The 23,358-nt window shown below is 38.4% G+C and overlaps 1 protein-coding gene and 2 long non-coding RNA genes across 3 annotated transcripts; 1 reads left to right on the top strand and 2 right to left on the bottom strand.

The window, feature by feature from the left end:
• Positions 1-448: 448 nt before the first annotated feature.
• On the bottom strand, positions 449-9,580 carry LOC144077826 (uncharacterized). Its single transcript, XR_013301113.1, has 3 exons — positions 9,498-9,580; positions 5,838-5,980; positions 449-566 (listed from the first exon to the last, which is right to left on the bottom strand). It is a non-coding gene; the product is annotated as an uncharacterized LOC144077826 (long non-coding RNA).
• On the top strand, positions 5,946-15,719 carry ugt8 (UDP glycosyltransferase 8). The gene is made up of 6 exons (XM_077605821.1): positions 5,946-6,120; positions 8,755-9,584; positions 11,321-11,463; positions 12,325-12,401; positions 12,684-12,903; positions 12,975-15,719. Exons 2-6 carry the CDS (start codon positions 8,757-8,759, stop codon positions 13,348-13,350), a joined length of 1,644 nt encoding a protein of 547 aa, XP_077461947.1. The 5' UTR covers positions 5,946-6,120; positions 8,755-8,756; the 3' UTR covers positions 13,351-15,719.
• On the bottom strand, positions 9,740-23,224 carry LOC144077825 (uncharacterized). The gene is made up of 3 exons (XR_013301112.1): positions 23,106-23,224; positions 20,443-20,536; positions 9,740-9,909 (listed from the first exon to the last, which is right to left on the bottom strand). It is a non-coding gene; the product is annotated as an uncharacterized LOC144077825 (long non-coding RNA).
• Between the last annotated feature and the right edge of the window lie 134 nt (positions 23,225-23,358).

Genomic DNA, 23,358 nt, shown 5'->3' with positions numbered 1-23,358 from the left:
TGAAATGAACCACATGTTTGGACGTCTATCGACGTCAGGGGCGGAGCTTATGGGGGTGCTGAGAGTGCAGCTGCACCTTTGCGTGTCCAAAGGGGGCGTGGTTGGGGATGCAGTGTGTACATCAGGGGTGTCCATTACGTAGATCGCGATCTACCGGTAGATTGCCAAACTACTATTGTTAGATTGCACGATAATAACATTTTGATCCTCCGCCTCTGTCGAATCCCTTAGCTAGGCTCTTATGAATTTGGCATGTCCACAGTAAGCTTTAGCCAGATTCGAGAGTGGATTTTCACCCCTGTTCCCTTCCGCTCACATACATGTAGAGAGTTTAGTTCGAGGTATATCATTACATAATTGCTAATTGAAAAGAAGATCTTGGAGCAAAAAAGTCCGAGTGTTTTTAGACTATAAAATAAACTACTTACTTGAAGGCCATGTTTTTGTGTGTGATACTGCAGGCTGGTGGTTTAATAACAGTTGATATATATGTATTTTTACTGGTTGAAAACTGAGGTGCTGGGATTGTGGCTGCACCTGGGCCCAGGCCCGAGGAAGGGGAGAGTCTGTAACAAATATAAGAAGAAATGAATAAATAAATAATTCTATTAGTAATTCAGCAAACCTTCTTTGTTTTCCTGCAGTGCTTTTCCGAATTGCAATCCTTCTTTGTGGATGAAGTATCATTAAGTTCAATCATGCCTTTTACACAAGAGTCCAGGTTGTGTTGGTGTCATTTTCTTGATCCCCTGGTTCTGCTCAAAGCCATTAACACACTATCTTGGTAGTGGTGACTCATGAGGGTTTTAAGCCTATTCCTGGCAGAGGAAGGCTCAGTAATGCAAACCGTTACTCGGTTTTGATGTCTAATATATATTTAAAAATGCGACCTTATGACAATTTAAAGAGATTTGTCTCAGTGGGTAACATGATGCTATTTGTGTTTATGCTCCCCAGCTATTTTTTTAAAAAAAGGGGAAGTCACTAGCTCGTTAATTTAAGCAGTGCTTTGTATCATAGTTGCTTTACCAAAGTGATGAAAAAACACTTCATTAAAACCCTTAGAAAATATATAACCTCTATGTTCCTCTATGTTGTAGTCAGAATATCTCTTAATGATGTGCATAAAAAGCCTACAATCCAATTAAGTTTGATTTATTATATAAAAATCGTGGCCTACGATTGGCCGCCTGGTGCCGGTAGTTAGCCAGGATAGACTCCAGCGCCCCCGCAACTCTTGTGAGGATAAGCGGTTCAGAAAATGAATGAAAAAATTGCCATATCTTTCTCACGCTGTTGTAGCAAAGGTTGGAATTAATTATTATTGTGTATGACTTCTTTTCTCACATAGAAATATTAAGCAGTTACCTAATAATTGTGCCTATATAAATAATTTCCATTTCATATTTGTTCAGTGTGCCTTTTGATAATGAAACCAACAGGAAATAGTCCAGTATGCTGAAGCCTGCTGACTTGTGGACACAGGTAATGCCGTGGCATTTCAAGAGTACTTATCAAAAGCACTCTGTGAAGTGCTCAATTTTCCTCTACTTTTGTATGTATGACAGGTCTAGCAATTGTAGCTTTGGACATGAAGACAAAAGAAACAAATGAAATGAGCAATTGCTATTAAGTCAGTGGTCTACGGGGTCAAAAAAAATCAGCATGTACAGTTTGCTGTGTCATCCCTGGCTGCTGCTTCAAATAGTCATCTTCACAAAGAGGCGGTGGACAAAGATAAATGTGCGTGTGGGCATGTGGGAATGATGACAGGGTTCAGATAGGAAAGATGAGAGTCAAAAAAGCATTATGAAGCATGCATGACTGAATCATAAGAGGTGCTCTGGTTGGATGGGCCACTAAACTGCTAAAAGATGTCAGTGTCTAATATGCACACTCGTTTAAAAAAGGTTTAAGGTGATATTCCTGTTATTCTGACAGGAAATATGCAACATGATCACAGGAAATATAAGAACATATTGCTCTGAAACTACCTAACTTGTGATAATGGTTTTGCTGAAGGAAGGTGTGGATGACATTTGTCGAACTGGAAAGTTAAAAAAGGTCTGTGAGTGTGTGTGTTGGACCTCCTACATTATTCATTATCCATTAAAGATGTAGATGCGGTCAGGATGAACAGACACTAGCGCACACGCATACAATGTTAACCATTAGTCTTCCTATTTCTTACTCTGTGTGGCAGCATCACCTAAAAGTTTCAAAGTTCTATACCTTGTTTACACACGCACGCTCAAAGAGAAAGATAAGAATCATGGGAGGAAAGTAGGTCGACATTTAGTGTGTGTGTGTGTGTGTGCAATTTGATGGTAAAGGCATGAAATGTGTCTCAAGGAGTGAAGATTTCACAGCTCAGTGACTCTGTCCCAGTGCCCCTGCTCAATGAGAAGGTGGGGGAAGAGAAAATGAGAGTAACAAGGGAGGGGAATTGAGAGCATAAAAACTGTAAAAAATCTATCACTCGAGAATGAGGGAGAGCTTATTGTAGTGGAACAACCACTAAAATTGAAATATATACAGGCAAGATCATTATTGGTAAATGGAAACAAAACATGTTATTTTTATTTTGAGTGTAGTATATGGATTTTAAATGCTCCTGGAATTTTTGAATTTGGACTGTAGTCTATAATTTAGATAGTTGAGCAAAAAGGTCTAAAGTTCAATGTCTTTCTTCAAATAATCTTCAGAATGTCAGGCATCCCTAAGCATTTATTTATTTAATACCACATCTTATCAAGAAAGGTTAACACAATAATAATTCTTCTGACGTTATACTTTGTGTCTTTTGTTAATTCTCGCTTTGGAGACCGGTAGATGATGATGCCAGGTATATTTAAGCATTAAATGGCTTAGTTGACTATGGGTACATTCATGAATCATTACATTCCAATGTTATTCACAAATGAGAACCATGAGATAGTGAATCCAATAGTTGCTGCAAACGGCTATGCGTTTTATGTTCAATTCCTTGGTTTTCTGTTTGATTTCAAAATTTAGAGCTATAGTCTTATCAAGGCAAGTGATACATTTTTAATTCAAATTCATGAAATATTTCTTACTTGCTTGGTCAGTTCACCTTGCCTCAAGACGCTTGATTCAGTGTATAATACAGTATGTATTATGGAAATGCAGGTTTTAGTACAAAAAATTTGATCTATAGGAGCATTTGTTGTTGGACATTGTTTTATGTAGGGTGAGGTAGCAAGGTGACGGTTATCTTACACATGCAGATGTTTCAAGCATAGCTGTGGCTTTAGGGTCTGTGTTTCAGCCTCAGGATACGGGGCTAATGGCAGAGTAATGACAATGGAGGAAACTGCAAATAGGTGATAAGGCTGACAGGAAGAAAATGGCCAAGGCCGAGACAACTGATTGCATAGCCAAAGAGTGAAAATAAGCCAGAGAGACAGCTATGGAGGGTGTGAGGAGAAAGACAATAGAACTGAACTACAGAATTGATGGCTGAATGTATTGACCTGGACACTCATCACTGCAAGGAGTTTACTTAATTGTGAAAGTCTGATGTTTATAGAAATGAAAACAGACAAATGGACATGGCTATCATCTATGGTGGTCATGATGTGAAAAGTAAATACCAAGGCGGTACAATTTGTACATCAGGTTACTGAATTGTCATTTTAAATATTTCCAGTTGAAAAGGCTTGTGGTGCTCAAACAACAACAATTCAACAAATATTACGTCTAACTCTACCTAATTCTGAATGAATTTGACATAAAAATAGCATATTTCAAGGAGGATAACTGCAGCTGAGCTTTTTGCCAAGGTGTTCTTGCTCCGTCTAGCGGACAGAAATAAGCATTACACAATTTTCCCCGTGTTAAAAATATTATAATTTTCGTTTACAGTACAGCATTCATTCAGCTTATCCTCACAAAGGATGGGGTACAGTACAGTATTGAAATAAATTTGAAATGAGCATTTTTGAGAGGTATTTAAAGTTAGATGTGTCTCTCAGCATGAAAATCATATTCTAGCTGGCAGCTGCTGAGCCATGTAATCATATAAATTCAAAAACTATGTATGCATATCATTGTATTAATGTTATACATTAGCTTTCCCTAGTTTATTATCGTTTTAAGGTTTGATGACTCAGATTTTTTTCTCTGTAAGGTTTAAAAAACTAACAAAAACATATTTATTTACATTTAATGGAGACGAATAGGAATTAAAAATGGACATGGTAATGACAATGAGAGTTGTGCATAGATCATAACTATTCCAGTTTAACCAGCATTTATAGGTAAAAACATGGTATCTTCATTGCTACAAATTGTATAAAATAACTATTGTTTGTGCATGTGCCTAATGTTGTAAAGCAATGATGTTCAGAAGTGCTTGTGAAGTTTCTGAATGAAATTGAAAGTCAACCTACTCAAGATGTTCTACCTGCAGTAGCAACATTTGACTGGATTCCTGTAAACATTGGCCAAGATAAGTTAAGTACACAAAGACTCTTATCTGGAATAATGGTATTGTTTGTCATTCACTGAAGATAAGCAGATACCTGAAATAGTATAGAATATATGGACATTTGAAATGAGTTTCAAAAACTGCAAAGCAAAATATATAACTTAGTTTTTTCTCTTGAACATGCTGTTTTTTTCTAATCGTGCAAATAAAGCACGTAGGGGTGTCAGTATCACCCTACGCACCTGAACAAAAGAAACAGTACTGAATTTGCATTTTCTACCCCACCCTACTTTCTCCTCTTAGTTGCTTTTGAATGTGTGTACTTTATTTCAGTATTGTCGCTCCCTCCTTTTCAACAGAATGTGTGCCCATATACTTATAGACATATTTTTGACAGATACGTTAACTCTTCACGGGAGAGAGCTATCCTCGTCATTGTGTAGATTGGGTGTCCAAGGCTGATAAAATATTGATGTAAAGCTCAGGTAACACACCTGATATGAGAGCGGATAGGAGACGGGATGGAAGGGTGAGGAATGAGTACAATAGAAATAAAGAATATAAAACAATAAATTGCGGTTGTGGCCTAATACAATTTTCCACTGGGTTCCTGGCAAATTGTTGGATCAGAAAAATAATGATATAAGTATTTAGTAAAGGCCAGTTTGGACTTTTTTTCCTAAAATGGCCCTCATTCGTTATATAGTCAATATGGTAGGATAACATGGTGCTCCCTTAAACAAAATACTAAGGCACTCCAAATCGCCTCAATTGGAATGTGTGTGCGTGCGTGTGGATGCGCTGTGTATACATTGTGTTCTACAGCCCAGTGTCAATTGAAAAAACAATGAACTAAACCCTAAAGTATTCCACTTTTCTCCATCTGATAAGAATCTGTTTGCAGAAGGGGAGTGTTTTGAGACACCGCCCTGACCTTTTTCCAACGTGTAAAGTGACCAATGGTTTTGGGGGATTGTTCAACTTCTCAACAGCAAACATTTTTCTGAATCAAATCAAAATAACATACTCACTATTTTGCTTTGGAAATCAATGATCGATATTTATATTTCCCCTAGTTTCAGACCTGCTACGACCCAATCCAATACCTGAATCATAATCACCAAAGAGAAAAAATATTACAAAAAAAGCTAAATTGCAGACAAATAACCTGCGATCAGAATGTAGTTTGAACCAGCAGAGAAGGCCTCACTTGCCCTGCCTGACCTTCCACTATTGCTCATGCTTGTTAACGGTTATTATGGGATGTCACACACAAACCAGGTGTACAAAACAGGTAGTCCCGTGAAGCGATGCTCCCCAATGCTGACACCATCAACACCAGAGAAGTCACCTGTAGGCTGTTTGACAAACCAATAAACACACTCACCTATTTTGTTGTCCTTTTTCTCCACCCAAGCACAGCGCGTCCTTCTCAGCCACTCCCCGTCTTTCCACCTCTCTCTGGGCCGGGACTCGTGCCTAGTCCCGCCTTCGAGTGCCAGTCACTTGAACGCCCATCACATCGTCGTCCTTCAAGCCCGGATAACCATTTGTTAACACTCACGCGCTGCACGCTTTATTTCACTTACAGGCACCCGAATTGAACTTTTCTACAAGCAAAATTGACAGCATTGACTTCTTCTACACTGGAAATACATTCAAGTCCCAAGGTAGGATCTGAGAACTAATTGCAGAAAGGTGTCGCGCACTACAGGTGAACTATCCCCATCCTTTAGATTTCCCATAGAATGTAGGAAATTCTATTTTTTTCCAAATGAAACGCTGCATCGTGCCACATATTGTTTAGTTAAGAAAATAGTCGCTCAATCCAAACGCTCAACAGGTGTACGTAACCAAGTGACCGTGTTTGCGTAAATGGCCACTCCTGCACAAGGGTGCATTCAAATGATGCAGGAATTCCCACGAGTGGTGCTTTTCCTGTTGTAATACCTCGTAAAAACTATTCTATTTTAGTTGTTTATTTAACTCTTGTTTTATTTTTAGTGTTCCTTCCCAATGTGTTTGTTTAAAACACGAAATAAAATCGCATTTTGCCCTTATGTGACAGCCTGGTTTTATGATAAACTCGAATGATGTTATGTTTTTCCAGTTTTCAATGCAGTCGACTTAACCTTTAGTTAAATTAAACTGTAGGAATTTTGAGTGCTGTTTTTTTGGATATTTTCGCTCAGAAAAACCCAATTGTAAAGTCATTACCTCAAAATCCAAGGGTTCAGGACTACTTATTTATTTATTACTTATTTATTGTTATTATTATTGATGATTTATTGGTCATTTTGTTTGTTTTTGTTTATAAGCTTCACATCTCATTATACTTGTATATTAAGAATAAAAACATTAAAGTCCATTCAATTCAATTCAACTTTAACCTACTTGCCTTGAGTGTTCCTAGATTTGGTACAACAACAGTCAAAAGTTTAGGACACTGCTATTCAGTAGAATAAAAAAAAAGTGTCTCAATACTTTTGAACCCACGCTCAAAAGTATTGAGACACTTTTCACTATTCATCACATATTTTGAGACACTATTCATCACATATTTTGTAGAACTAGAGACGTAATACACGCTGTGATCCTGTCGGGACTCCCGGCATGAGTTATTGCCATTTTGAGTCAGTGTCATTCCGTGAACAGAACATTTTTGTCAATGGAGCGTGTGAAATAGCTGTTTTCAACCAATTTTCATATGGCTTTTTAATTTCTTTTTAATTGACGGCAGTGATGCTGTAAACCTGCCTAAAAAAACTAATATTTAAAGGCTTTTTTTTCAACATTAGCCTGAATCGTAACAATCGTAATACGGTTCGTTATAAATTGTTTGAAAATGGTCAAGATTTCAGCAGGTCAAGAGTATTATCGAGAAAGAAATCATAAAATCAAAGAGCCGGCCAGACAAGTGAATTAAATATCATTGAAGCTATTTGATCAGTAGGAACGTGTTGGTATGTTTCTTTAGTTGCAAGTCGTAACATGCCAAAGTTACTGTCCAGTCGGTGTAGAAATTTCTCATTTTTAGGTTTGTCTGTCTTGTTAACATGTTGGTTAACTTTTTTTACTCAGTCACTCTTTATTGCCCAGTTTTAGCAGGTGCAGGTGCATTGCTTTAGTTAGGGCCATTGACTACTGTTTTGTTGGTGTGGTTGGTATTTGCTAATCGAGCAAGACAGCTAAGTCGTCGGACCAGTTCATGTTTAAGTTGATGGTTAGCCAGATAGTATGAGCTCTAGGAGTCACAACTGAAACGATGAATTGCATTCGCTGCCCAAATAAAGTTATTTCTAACTACAATTCCTGTCATTTGGATAGGATAAGGCAATGTTCAAAGTCAGTGTTTGAAGAGATCAGGGCATTTTATATGACTCAACAAAAGAATGGCAAGACATGTTTTCCCGTTTGAAATTTGTTTAAAATGTTTACTCAAATTCTTTGGCAGCTTAAATCACTTGTGACTTTTGGAGTCATTCAAAAAATTTGATTTTATCGGACTTTTCGCATCCTGTATCAAATATTTAAACACAGTAGGTATGAGTTACGCAATTTGGCTTTCTTATCACTGTCACTTGTGATATGCTATAACCTCCATTCCATTCATCCTAATCAGACACATTCATTCTTTCATTCACCCTTTGAAATGACTTGCATTCTTGCTCTTGCAGTGAAATTCATAGAATAAATCATTTTTAAATAAATAATCAAAAAGTCTGCAGATGTCCTGAATTAGAATAAATCATGATAAACCTTTCAGAATACTAATTACAGCATTTTTTTGTTCTGTTCTTGTTGTTGATTACCTATACTAAGTTGAATACTTCTACCAGTTTCCAAAATATATCCAAAGTTTAATAATAAAAAAAAACTGGAAGAACTTGAAAAGCAGTTTTTGTGCCCCCAAGCTCTTCTCTTGTTTTTTTCTCATGTTGCAGTTTTCAAAGCACAACCCGTGTCTGTTTCTTTAAACGTTTCCCAACTCAGTTATGTCGTGTGAGATAAAAGTGTTAAAAAGTATCCTCCCCAACAGAGCAGAATAAACTTGAAGGTCATGTCAGTCACAACTAGAGACTTTGACCTCACTCACCTCAACTATCTTCTCTGAACTACCATTTATTAACAATACTGGATTTGCCTTGAATTAAAAGATAGTTTTCGAAACATTTCAACAATAAATGAATGAGAGGAATCATTGAAATGGATTCTAAGGTTAGAGGAGTCAAAACACAAAGCTAAAGTATGTGTAATGCAAACTTGGTTTGCACTGTTTGATATGAATGTCTTTATTATTTTAGCCATGTTCCTGCATTCATCTCTACTCCTCCTTGGGCTCATTACGTGGCATCTGAGTGCATCATGGGCTGCTAAAATCCTTGTCGTCCCACCAACCCTGTTTGAATCCCATATGTATATCTTCAAGACATTGGCTGCCTCTTTGCATCAGGAGGGCCATGAGGTCCATTTCCTGGTCTCAGAGGGACGTGAGGTCCTCCCTTCTACTAAGTATAATCTACAGCGCTACCCGGGGGTTTTCAACACCAGCACAGCTGAAAGTTTCCTGCAGTCCAAAGTTGACAATATTTTTTCAGGTCGCCTCACATTTCTGGAGCTTTTTGACATTCTTGAACACTACTGTCAGAACTGTGACGCTATAGTAGGCAATACTGAGGTCATGGCTCGCCTCAAACAGGCCAAATTTGATCTCCTGCTGGTGGACCCGAATGAAATGTGTGGATTTGTACTTGCGCATATTCTGGGATTGAAATATGCCGTGTTCAGTACAGGTTTGTGGTACCCCATAGAGGTGGGTGCCCCAACCCCACTCTCGTATGTGCCTGTGTTCAACTCGTTACTGACTGACCGGATGTCACTATTCCAAAGGATCTCAAATACAGCTGTCTACCTCTTGGAGAACTTTGGAGTCCATTTTATTGTGATGCCCAAGTATGACCGTATCATGAGGAAACATGGAGTAAAACCGCAGGTAGCTATGACTGAGCTGGTGCGAGGCAGCCAGATGTGGATGCTGTGCACTGACCTTGCGCTGGAGTTCCCCAGGCCCACTTTACCACACGTGGTGTACATTGGAGGAATCCTCACCAGGCCTGCAAACCCGCTTCCAAAGGTGAGTGCTTACAGAACAAATCAAAAAGTAAAGTCTGTTAGATACTGTAGGCTGCCAATACTACAATAGTTTTTGCATTTGTTATTTTAACAATAAATAAATCTCATATTGACAATTTCCTATGCACGTGAGTTTACTACATTTAGTACCGTATTTTCCGGACTATAAGTTGTAGCGACTTGAACGCAGCTTAACTTGGAATTAATGCTTCTTCATGCTAGTAGCTGAGCTTTCTTTCGAGCAGAGTTGGCACAAAATGGATGACCCTTTTTATTCTTCATGTTGATACATCCTCGTGGCTGTATTGTCATATGTCGATGCCAAGCTAGAAATGGCAAAAAAATAAAAATAGACATTAACATGACTATGCTTGGTGTATATTTGAAGGTTTTTCCTTTAGAACATATTATGAATATAATATCTGACTTTCCTTGTGGCTCTTTATTACTATTTGCCTCTCCCTACAAACGTGTTCTCAAGACAGCCAGATAGCCTTGGTTTGAATGGACGTAGTAGCTACGTCTAAGAGAAAGGACACTCATAGAACACTAACAGGGTGCTCGTTTGGACAAAGACGGTGCGGGTTGTTGGTATCTTCTGCGTGGAGGTTTTGGAATGACACTCTGGCCAACAGGGAGCATTGTGTCCTAATATGTGAGGGAGTTAGAATGCAAGCATAGGGAGAACAAGGCCATTGTTCTTGGCAGAGGCCAGGAGACACTGAGACTTTCTATGGGGTCACTGTGGCTTCCTTGTAGGGACAGGCGGCCTGCACTGCTTGGACACAGAGCCCAGTGTTGCTGCTGCAGTTGCTCCGTGCCAGGGCCAATTTTAGCTGCCACAGCTGGACCATTTACCTCCGTTTGTTGCATGCGGAACAGTCAAACATGGCTCCTCACTGATCTCTTTTTGACCGAAGAACAGTGTCACTGTCTTGTTAACATATTGAAAATGACAGAGATAAAACACTATGTATTTTATCAGATTATAGTGTCCTGTTGATGCTGCAGTACTATTTTCTGTCTCTAGTTAGATACGGGAGCATTGTTTTTATTGCTTTGTTTGTTCAGGGCATATCTCTGCTATCTGCTTTTATTTTTTATTTTAAAGATATCTTAACATTATTTCAGGACATAGCTTTGTAAATAACTCTTAGTTGGCTGAAATATAGTTACAAAGAATATACAACCCCCCTTTGTAATGTTAAAGATGAAAATAGTGTGTTGCAGTGGGTTATCCTCCAGTCACCCTTCATACCTAGATGGTTCTTGGTTGTTAAGATTTATTTTATTGACTCATGTCCCTTCTACATCATTAGGGTGAAATTTTAACAACTTTTTGAATGGGTTTTTATGACACTAGACATCATCATATCATATAAGTGAGATAAACCTTACATAAAGCAACACTCTAAACTTTATTAGTGCTGATACCATAATGCCATAAAGCAATAAATGGCTTCTGGAAATGAAGGCTGTCTTGCATATTTGGATTGAAAACAGTTTAGTTAATTGTTTCCCCCAAATTTGATTTACACGTAAAATTTTGCTTAGCAGCAATAGGTTAATCACGGGAGCTTTATTTATTAGCACACTTCAGCTACAGTGTTCTTTGGATTAAAAGTTCCAGATTTAAAAGAATAAAAATAGAAATAACTCATTAAAAGCAGAGCAATGTGTTTTGCAAATAATGTAATTTTTACAATTAAGTTCTTTTCTAACTGTGTATTCCCACAGGAGTTTGAGCTGTGGGTTAATGATACAGGAGAGAACGGCTTTGTTGTCGTGTCCTTCGGCGCTGGGGTGAAGTACCTTTCGCATGACATTGCACACAAATTGGCAGGAGCGCTTGCTAGGCTTCCCCAGCAAGTCATCTGGAGGTAAAGTACTCTTTTTGTCCGTTACTCTTATATTTTTAAATACTGCGAAATTCCCTATCCATAACATTTTATTGGATTAACCAAAGATGGCAGAATGCATCAGAAAAATGAATGTGATAAGTCATGCATGACTGTGTGCTCTGGAAATGAATGAGTAACAAAGGGTTCAACATGAACTCTGGGTAAATGTTTGTGCTTGGGCAGTGAGCAGAGGAAGGTGGAACTCTAATTCAGTGTAAGGAATCACTTATCTCTCATACTGGTTCATCGACAATATCATATAACACAACCTGGTCTGTTTTCCTATACAACAAATTCTTCCCTTAACTGTTTTAAGATTTCCCCTTTTTGTTGTGTATCAGGGTTTTTTTCCTTACAGGCCCCACATGACAATGAACGTCAACTTTTCTGCATTCAACAATTTGTCAAATACGTTTTTTGTCGGCCTGTAGTTCTAAAAAATATGCGCCGTGACCCGGATGCAATATTCTAAACTGAGAGAATTGAAAAGAAAAAAATGGGAGCTGACGAGATAGGGTAGGATCAAGTCCAATGAATCGTGTCATTGATAAATGGCCTGCATGAATGTCGGCCTTGATTGGCAGCACAGTGACTTACTGTTTTTTTTTGCAGAAAAGCAACAGAAAATATTTTGAGGAACGGAAGTGTCTATATTGCTTGTCTTAGAATGGAGACTTAAACCCCAGGCAAAATTATTAGTATTATTATTTTTCAAAATCACAATCAGAAAACTCCAAGTTTAGCGACTCGCACACATTATTTATCCCTTTATTCACAAACATGATGGAAATGATCTTATTGCTATTACTGTTAACAGTTAACAACTATTTTCTTCATCAGATTCTCTGGTGTGCGACCCAGTAACATTGGCAACAACACCAAGCTTGTTGAATGGATGCCTCAGAATGACCTATTAGGTGAGATCACAATCTTTTAAAAAAAGTTTTCTATTGTCTCACAACATAGCAAAAAAAATTACAGCCTTGTTCTAAAGAGAAGCAACCACTTTTACCAATAAAGTAAAAAAACCAGACTTCCAGGCTAATGTCGAGTATTGGATAATTGCTACATTGTATCACTCTTGTTTTCTGCTGTAAACACAGAATAGTATTGGTTGTGTGCCTGTTGTTGTCAAACTGACCAAAGATTTAATTGGACATATTAGAAAAAAACAACAACTCTGGTCTCTTCTTGCTCAGGTCACCCCAAGATAAGGGCATTCTTGAGTCACGGTGGGCTAAACAGTATCTTTGAGGCCATGTACCACGGGGTGCCAATAGTGGGTGTGCCCCTGTTTGGAGACCACTATGACACTATGACCCGTGTGACCGCCAAAGGTATGGGCATTATGTTGCACTGGAAAAGCATGAGCGAAAACGACCTTTACAATGCCCTGGTCTCCGTCATAAATGAAACGAGGTGAGATGCTGAATGTATTTCTTCAGCATCATATCAATTTCCAGTACTTAAAAAGCGTGAACTATCTGCAGGTACCGAGAGAGGGCAACATTCCTCTCTACCATCCACAAAGACCAGCCAAACCACCCTGTGACAAGAGCCGTCTACTGGATCAACTACACGCTTCGATACAATGGCACAGACCATTTGCGTTCGGCTGTTTACGATATTTCCTTCTATCAGTATTTTTTGCTGGATGTGATTTTCTTCGTGGGAGCAACCTTGATTATCTCTGGTTTTGTCTTGCGATATTTGGGACGCTTACTGAGGGCAAAATGCGGCGACAAGAGCCAAGTAGGCAACATTTCCAGGGAAGAGGACAACATGGTCAACGGACACTGCCATTGCTTATCTAACGGTAAACACAAAGGCAATGGCATTTTGAAGAATGAGAAGAAGGTAAATTAATGTTCACAAATGGCCAATTGGATTTAGGAGGCAGTTGCTCTATGGTGCAGCCCATGCTTTCTTTGTTTTTTTTTTGGAAGTTATTATTATTTTTTCTTGTGAAGGCTTTTAAGAAAAGCCATTGGAAGGTCTCTATGAAAAGACAACCGCCACAAGGCTAAAGAAGAATGGGTATGGCGCATATGTTTCTGTGTTGTGTGTCTTTGTGTGTCTGCTTAAGAGAATTTAACATCAATTGACAGCAACTGCAACCAAATTGGAGCACTGATGTTGAAACACTTCTCCCCAGCACATCTTCCTGACCTTTTAACAATGGGATGAATGAAGTGACATTACTAACTCCGACATGAACTTTTTAGAATTTTTAGTTAATCACTGCGGAGCTTATCAAGTCAGCCTCGAAGGCACATATATTTATTACTGTAAAAAAAGAGTTTCAATAATGGATGTATTGTTCTTATTTAAAGTGTATTTAATGGACTTTTTGGCGTGATAGCATGATGGTGGATAGACTCGCTCCCTTATCCACAATTATGGTGAGATTTACCGACTTATTATATCAATAACACCCCTGTTTTAAATATAGTCCTTAGGATATTTTCTTATAGTGTTTGTCAGGTTCAATAGAACAATAGATCTAATGACATGATAAAAGTTGATTTCTTTTAGGATGTACATTTATCTCTTCACGAAAGGGATAAAATGCAGCAACAAAAAAGTAGAGAACATTTTTAGCATGGATAGTTTGCACCCCCCCTTTTGTGTCGGGCTAAATCTATAATGTATTAGTATTTATTCAATCTGTATTTATATATGTAAATGAGGTTTAATCACTGGTTGGATTGCTCATTTATGAGACAATTTTCAAGTCACCAGAAGACAAACAAGTGAGTTGACATGACTAAAGTTGCTAAAAGTAAGACGTTAATCATTATTATTATTAGTTCTAGTTTATTGGTGGATACAGACGTAAATGTACACACGTGTAGTCATTTAGTGAGGTGGGAGTGAAAAGGGTTAACTTAAGGTCTGAAGCATTTTATTTAGCTATTTAAGCAGGCTAAATTAGTCATTCTAAATTAACACAACAACTAACAATAATGAACAACTCTATAGTGCTGTTCATAGAATCTAAGGAAAAAATTGTCGTATCTATACTCCTGCTATAGCTGCATAATCAATATCATTGATGCACTCTTGAGGATTGATGAATGTTAAGCCTAGTAAATTCTTTTTGTTCCCAAAAAACAACTCTTGTTTGGCATTCCGCCATTTGTCATAGTGATGGTCAGTTAAGTTGCCTATTTTAAAGTATTTATGAGCTTATTACCATTGTGTGACAATATACTTCATGTTATGTTTATCAGGCAATTAAATATATAGAAATGCAGATTAGACATTGGGCATAGAAAATTCCTTTTTCTTCAAAAGCCATTGTTTGATCATTGGATATCAGTCTTATGCTGCTCTTGGCTGATCCTCTCAGTTACGACACTAAATGAGAGAATCAACATGACACCTTAGTAACTTGGTAACGTAAGGAAACAGGGTGAGTCTCTTTAGTGTGTCACTGGACATTTCAGAAGCAGTAGGTTGTCGATACATTAAAATTTTTTTTTATCTTTTCCCCAGCGCTTCCAAATAGTTGCACAAAGCCACGAGATCCAAAGAGAATTATCAAGCAATATGATTAATAGTTTGTCTGTCAAATGTACAAACGTGAGCTATATGCACATACATACTGCAGGTCTTTCAATTTTTTTGTTCTCCAGGCTATTGTGGCTGAGGACCTTGTACTTTCATAACATTGTTTTTATTGGTATCCCAAGTAAACCAAAATTATTTTGAGATGTGCAGTACATTACAGCGAATAATTTAACTGTTCAACAACCTATTGTGTTGGTGAAAACTTTTTTGTCATCCTTTCTCCTGTGAGCGGCAGTCACATCGATAAAAGCCTGCTGAAAAATACTTGATCTTTTTCATCATCAGTAATACATTCAGCTGTCAGGTTTAGGGGCTAACAGGTGCTCTGCGAGCTATGAACGGGGTCTGGGGACATGATATCAAATGTATAAAGCTGCATTATTTTAGCTTATTTCAGTATTACATTTGTAATAGACCACCGAGCTCTTGTTTTGATTCTTGTGTTTCTGTAGGCTAACTTCGTTACATTGTTTTTATTATGTTTCTTTTTTTTTAAATGAATGTGTGAATTCCACTGTGTTTTCTCTGTAGCCTTTTGCAACATTTCATCTTATAGTTTGGATATTAAATTATTTTACGTCATTTTCAACATTTTCTTTAGTGTTGTAAATACCACAATGCACACAAAAAATACTAATGTTGAATAAAACTCTTTGCAGAAATTGTGGCATTAGTCAATCCCTTCGCTTAATAAAGATAAAAACAAAGTTAAACTGAACAAATATAGATATCCAAGCTACAGACTGTGGAATTGCTACCATGCTGCAAGATGATTCAGTAGTAGGTATCAGATGGTGTAATCATCTAAAGTAGTCAGCTTTCCATGAGGACAGATAGGGTTATCTAACGCTGAATACCTATGCTGAGTGAAGCTGGGGTAATGAAACACCAAGCTTCGTACCCAGCTTCGTTCACTAGCCCTTTTAATTATTCACTTCCTGTGGGGGTGCTTGCAGACATCTTTCGCTCACACCAGCAAGTCTGCAGCAATGTTTAATTTACACCCCTCAAGCTGTTTCCTTTGAGGCCAAGGTTGATGCAAACTAGTATCTTTCGCCTTTGTTCAGATTAACAAAAGTTCCAGTTTTCTTGTAACGTGGCTCATTCATTCATTTTCCGTACCGCTTATCCTCACTAGGGTTGCAGGGATGTTAGAGCCTATCCCAGGCACTGTGAGGTCAACGCACTAGGTTAAACTGCATACCTGTCAACCTCTGCCGATAACTGCCCTTATAAATGATTATGATTCCCCTTACAAACCCCCAAAAAACCTTACAAACACCGTACGAGTCGTACGGTGTTTGTAAGGTTTTTTGGGGGTTTGTAAGGGGAATCATAATCATTTATAAGGGCAGTTATCGGCAGAGGTTGACAGGTATGAAACTGGTTTCTTCCCACAATCCCAAAGCATGAATTATACATCAATTGGAAACTCAAAATTCTTAATTGGTATGAATGTGAAGGTTTTTTTTTAATGTACCCCTGAAATTGGTCAATTGATCATTCCTTGCGTTAAACAGGTACTTTCTGAAATTCACACTGCACACTGAAGCTGACAGTGGCCTGCAACTTTAATTCCAGTAGAGAGCAGTGTTACACTATGACCAAAAAATAGTTGTCTGCTTCCATTAAGAGATAGAGGACTGGTTGGACAAAAGCCCCCCATCTATTTAGATCTGATGCAAAGCGCTCGCAACACTGGTTAGGCAACACACAAGCTTGACCACTGATGTAATGCTGACTTATTGTTTCAGCCCTTTTTGTTGAACTCTTATTCAGAATATGTTCATGCCTCAAACCTCATGTAAGAGGAGACTTGGCCTGTCGAGCTTCAAACTTTTCCCTGACTTGTTCCTATTTTTTTGTAGACTTTGTGGAATAATATCAGGACAAAGAGCACCATTTGAATTAAGTTTAGGGGAGCTGCAGGTATTGCATGGTCTGATATGATCATGTCATTGAGATCTAATTTACATAGATGAAATGAACACTAGAAGTATAGTGACGAAACTATGATTTCATTTTTTTTCCCAATGATTCATCAGTGTGTTTGTGTGTTTATGGACAGAAACCTGTCATTATGTCAACATGAAGATGGAAGGAGCCTGACAACAGGTGGAGAGATTGACAGCTTTTATATCAATGCAGCTGCACTCAAACTGTGTGTGAGTGTGTGTATTAACGTGTTAGGAAAGGGTATTAGGTTGGAAACAGAAATAAATCATGTCATTTGGATGTCATCACTTGTCAGTTTGGCTCACCTCTGGCTGTAATCTCTAAACTCCAGTGACCACATGTAAGTCTCACGCGCACGTACATAAACATGCACACACACACACACACACACACACAGTGTGACTTTGACATGGACAGATGCCCATGTGTGTCACCCACAAGGAGAAAGTTGGCCAAATGTTCCCTTGGCACAAAAATCGAGCCTGTCTGTAATTTACTCTGTGCTCCTCTCCACTCGGAATTAATTTCTCCGGTCTCAAGTCAACCTCTTATTTTCCAATCCTCCTATAATTCCTTCCCTCACTTTTCCACCCACTACCCTTTATATATTCACTTTTTTTTTTTTTACCAAACGCCACCCAAAGCACAAATTTGCAAGGAAAACATTTGAGTGGCGCGGCCCTGACACATCTCAGACAGCAGCAATAACCAAGAGGTCAGTAGAGACGTGCAGGCTCAGAAGAAAAAATGATAAAAATCGCATCTCAACTATGATTAGGTAGCAACCTCACAGGTGTGATGTTCACACAAACACAATTACTTAACCCTATCTTTATTTGAACTCAAAGTACCATTTGCTCTCATATGTCTCTCTAATCACTGCTGAGTTTTTATTTTTCAGATGAAGGACAAAGTCACGCTTGCTATGATATGCTCCCAGAAACATGCTTCGTTGTATTTGCATTATATAAACACTCCATTTGACAAAGCTTGCCTACAGTAGATTGCTTATAAATGCATTATAATTTTCCATGACGTGCTGAATTCACTTGAATGTTATAACAACATTATTTTTTCTATTCCAAAGGAGATTTAATCCACCCATTTATACTGCAAATGCAAAACTTTTATGGAACTAATTTTTCAGGTGTCAATCATACATTCCCAATTTTAACATAAAGCAGTACTTCATTTCCAAGTCACCAAACTACACGGGGAGACAAGTTAGATTAACATTTTTAGCCAATACACTTTTACATTTAACTAAAACTTGTAAGATGTGGCCAAAAAAGCCTTAGTGTCTTTTTTTTAATACCATCTTGAAAATCAATTATATTTATATGTATCCTTGAAAGAGAAAATCAGTACTCTATTTTGTGTTACACGCTATTCCAAGCTTGTATGCGGTTTACATTTAGTCCATTATGGGACTTGAACCCTTGGCCCCTGTGACGTGAGCCAGGAAATGAACAGACCCAAGGGTACAGAACTGCAAAACAGAAATACAGTAGCCAAAACCATGGGGCCCCCTCTAATTTCACGATCTATTCCAGAACGCTGTGCGCACGAAGGAATTATTCGAGAACCCAAAGTGTTTATTTTTTAAAGGAACTAAATCTCACATAGCTATCAAGACTGCATGTGTGTTTAATTATTTATTTTTCACTGTGTACTCAGGTGATAGAGGAATGCTGATGTGTTTATTGGCCTTTTGGGCAAAGATGATTGTGCTTTGGGTACGCTACCTAGCAACAAGTTTTCCAAAAAAAAGTACAATAAGAAAACAAGATAGAGCAGCACAGGAGCTTCAATAAAGTCATCATCGACCTTCAAAACACTGTGTAAACACTCTTGTCAGATATCCAATTGGTTATCTTAAAGAGCGGATATCAGCGCATCTTTCTGTGTGCGTGCACTCGTGTTGAAGTGAGCACACATTCTCAGGAGCCCGTCAGCTCGCACTCCATCTTTGTGAGCAGCAGCCTGGCGCTCCATGCTTGATGGATGAGTCTCCCTTGAGCAGCTCTGTTATAGTGTGCTTCTCTATTGGTCCGACGCCACGTGGGCCCTCCACATTTGATTAGATCCCAACGGAAGCTGGTTGCCGGCTGCCATCACTCATACGGTGTCGTACCGTGCCGTTGAAGCGCAGAAGGTGACACAGCGGCGACGCCATTTTCGGCATCCCGTCCGACTAAATTGCGTACGAATGACAAGGAGAGTACGCATGCAAGCTATTCTCACAGAGCAGAGGGCTCATCCAAGAATCCGTCTATCTGAACACCCTCAGATTCATTTCAATTGGAGGAGAAAGACAATGAGGGAAATTATAGCGATTCAAACCTCCAAGGCTTTTGTGTGACATTGACTTCCGTTCTTTTTTTCACACTTTCCTTCCGTCGCTTTCCTTTTATCTGCCACCTCCGTCCATTCGGATTTACATGTCAATGATGTCCGCGTAAATGCATCGGATGTTTTTGGTCTCAATTTTATATTTCAGCTTAAATGAGCCGCATTCAAATGAAAGCTATCATTTTGCCAGCAAAATCACTCAAGCTGTCTGGTCAGTAAAGACATTTATGCTCTTGTCTGAAATAATAGACGTTGAAAGAGGCTGAAATAATAGAGGGGTGGCCCTTGTGCTTTTATTGTTTGTAATCATTTTTGCTTTTAGGGACAACGGAGGACTTAAAGAATGACACTAAAATCCAATAATGTCATTAGAAGTATTCAAAGAAAGCAAGACATAGTTTTAAATTCAGAGTGACCCACTCCAAAAGATCAGGCTCCTAATGTACCGTATTTTCACGACTATAAGGCACACTTAAAAGTCTTAAATGTTCTCCAAAATAGATAGGGCGCCTTATAATCCAGTGTGCTTTATATATGGAAAAAATAAAATAAAATGTGTCATTCATTGAGGGTGCACCTTATAATGTGGTGCGCCTTATAGTCGTGAAAATACGGTACGTAGCTTCATTACTTGATTTGTTTTTCGCTATAAAGAGACTACCTTCCCTTATTAATTTTTAATATAATATATAAGATCTAGAATAAAATGGAATACAGTAACTAAGTACAATGTGTACCCCAACTGTCCAAAAGATACCTGAGCTGGGGTCCAGCACGCTTTCGCAAATGGGGAATTAAAAATTCATTAAAAAAATCAATAGTTGAATAGATGCACTGAGCACAAATTTTAAACAGTTTCTTAAATATAAATCTTAATCCTTAATGTGTGCACTTAACAGTGGCAAATTATTAATGAGATTTCTCTTTCAGAACACTTCCTCAAGGTATTCTTTGTTCGTTAACATTTATTCCTCATTTACCTACTGATGCATCTTTAAGATTTAGGATTACCTGGGCGGTTCAGTGTGTTGCTAAAACGTGACTGCTCGAGCCAGTTAAAAAGATATGGACACCCACCTCTTATCCTGGTCAGGGTTGCAGGGGTCTGGAGCCTATCCCAGCTGACTTCGGGTGGAAGGCGGACTGCAAAATTAACTGGTCGCCAGCCAATCTTAGGGCACACACAGAAACAGACAACCATTTGCATTCATAATCATAGGTCCACTCAACAAGGATTAATCCCACTCATTAATCCCACCCATACCGAAGTCAGGCGAATGAACCACTACATTAACAGGTGACGTGAGGAATTATAGTTCAATCAAAATTTCAAAAATCGACATTATTGTCGTGATTTACCTTCTCAATTCACATGTAGGCTTCAACTCTCGCCTATTGTTGTCAAGACTTCCGTTGTCCATTAAAGATTTAGTCTTACAGGCAGGACAGAAATAAGGTTTATTTGGATTGAAATATTGATGAAGGCGAGTAAATTATTAACTGGGCTGATTTCTGGAATAAAGATGCTGTTGACCTACTGAAGTGAGAGGTGAGAGTAGCAGTCTTCTTTCTTTCCTCTCCATTCCGTTGGAGGTTTGCACAAGGGAATGGGACCGTGATAATGTTGCTGCTTTTATTCTTTAAACATACACAGCACAGCTCACATTGTTGGCATGAAGGAGCCGCCTGCCGCATTTAGTAAGAGTAGTTAGTGAAACTGCTACTGTCATAGAGTGGGCAGCACAATGCAAATTAGTCCTGCAGCTTGTGTGTGTAATGGAGGTAATGGTTGATTTATTTTGTTTACGGAGGAATTCCTTGCAAGCTACCTCACGCAATCTCCTTGTCCTCTTAAAGATTCACAAGCCTTCAGATCATTTTTCAATATTTACAGTCGCCTGCTGTCTTCTTGTTTTTGTGGCGCTAGTAAACCTTCACTTTGGCTTTCAGTGGCTTACTCGCCTCACTTACTTTTCACAGGTTGTTATAGGACTGTTTTTCAACCCCTTAAAAATGTCACTCGTTGACATTTCAATTTAAACAGGCCTTTCATCATGAATTTCATTTAATGAATTGATTATAAGTGTAGCATTACATATGATCCCAATAGTACTTTTTTTGTTAAGGTACCAAAAAGTGCCAATGACAGCAGGGTTTGTTGGAAGTGAATCATTGACTCATGTAAAATCACTGCCCAGAAACTTTTAATATTTCATTTTTAACCTTAATTGAAAAGTGGTGTACAAACTATGGCCCGCGGACCAACTGTGCATCATCGCCTTTTTGCTTTTACATTTGTCTCACTGTCCTTTGAATGATTACATGTTTATCTCTTTAAAAATACACAAATATGTATACGTATACGTATGGTATGACTTCAAGCCGACTTTGTTCATTCCTCCATAGGTTTAAATGAGGATCAGACTAAACTTTTTGATGTTTTTTGGTAGACATTTTTGAAAGGTAGATAGATAAAGTTTCTGCTCTAAGCTGCTTTGTCCTTCACGAAGGTCAAGAGGATAGATTGAGATGGGAAGGGAGGTGGGAGGTGACATGAAGGGAACACAATCTCTCTCCTAAAGGGATAAAAAGGGGGGAGAGGGGATAAACAGGTACGAACTTTGGGAAAATGAAAAGATGGAGGGATTGAGAAAGGAGATAGTGGTGGAAGTAAGGCCATATTGTGGATAAATTGGTAACTTGGCCTGAGTAAAAACTAAGACAAAAGGATAGAGGGAGAAGTTGGAAAAAAAATTCAATATGTGATAAAGTAAAATAATTCACAATTTTTGTTTAAATTTCTTGTTGATGGATCTATTACACATGGATACAGAGTTTTGAGCTTAAGGTTTATGGCTAGAATGGCCATCACAGGACAAATCCTTGGGTTTAGATGGCTGGTATAGATTAAGAAAAGTGTTGAGGATATAAAAAGATTAGCTCAAATCACTGGAAGCGTGAGGCTTTTAGAAATACAGAGCACAATCGATTGTTGCTAAATTTGGAGTTTTGTGCAGGATGGGAATCTGTGAGTTTGTGTTAATATGTGTCTCTAAATAAGGAAGGGGAATCCCAGCACACCAGGCAATAGTTTCCATACATTTATAGGCACTACATTGTTTTAGATTTAGACGCACAGGAACAAAGCTAATGTTACCTACTTTACCAACTGACACACATCACAAGTAACATCAAATTTACCTGGAAATCTTTATGCATGCATAAACACAGATTTGGGTAGAAGAAGAGGATATCTTAATGGCAAAAAGAATGTAAATCTTCTGGAATTTGTTATATTTATAGGGCTTGCCATGTACATTATTGATATGAAATCCCTATATTAATCTCACTGTCTTTTAATCGTTCACAGGTGAGAAACCTGGGCATGATCTTTTGACTGAAAAAATAAAATAAATAATAGTATTTTGTATAACATTGCCAGCCTACTTTCTCTCGGGTCGACAGGTAGAATCTAATGCAGACTTTTATCACCAGTCGTATTGATTATTGCAGAGCCTTGATTTCTTGTCTGCCCCAAAAAGTATTTCAGGTGTACAGCTTTTAGAAAATTCAGCAGCACTTGTCCTGACAAAGACCAGGAGGTAGGATCACATCATGGCAGTTTTAAAGTTGCTACATCGGCACCCTTGTATGTTTCAGGATCGATTTAAAGGTTCTTTAAATGGTTTGAAAGTGCCTTAATGGTTATGGCCCTGCTTATCTGAGAGAACTGCTTTTACCTTATGAGCCTCTGTGGCCTTTGCGCTCCTCTGGCAGAGGTTTCCTTGTTCCTCTGAGATGTTTTTCCAAGTTTGCGGCTCTCGCTTATGGAGCATCAGGAATCAAGCAAACAGTAGTGGGGCTGCTGTAAACACAGATATTACTGTATTGATCAACCCTTCATATATTGTAGCAAACAAAAGCATTCAGTCCACGATGTGTGGATGTTGCATTGATTGTGTGCACTTTGTATACTTCTACATCAAGACAGTC

The sequence above is a fragment of the Stigmatopora argus genome, chromosome 7 (genome assembly GCF_051989625.1).
Source record: "Stigmatopora argus isolate UIUO_Sarg chromosome 7, RoL_Sarg_1.0, whole genome shotgun sequence".
NCBI lineage: Eukaryota > Metazoa > Chordata > Actinopteri > Syngnathiformes > Syngnathidae > Stigmatopora > Stigmatopora argus.
This window is presented reverse-complemented; position numbering and strand designations above follow the sequence as displayed.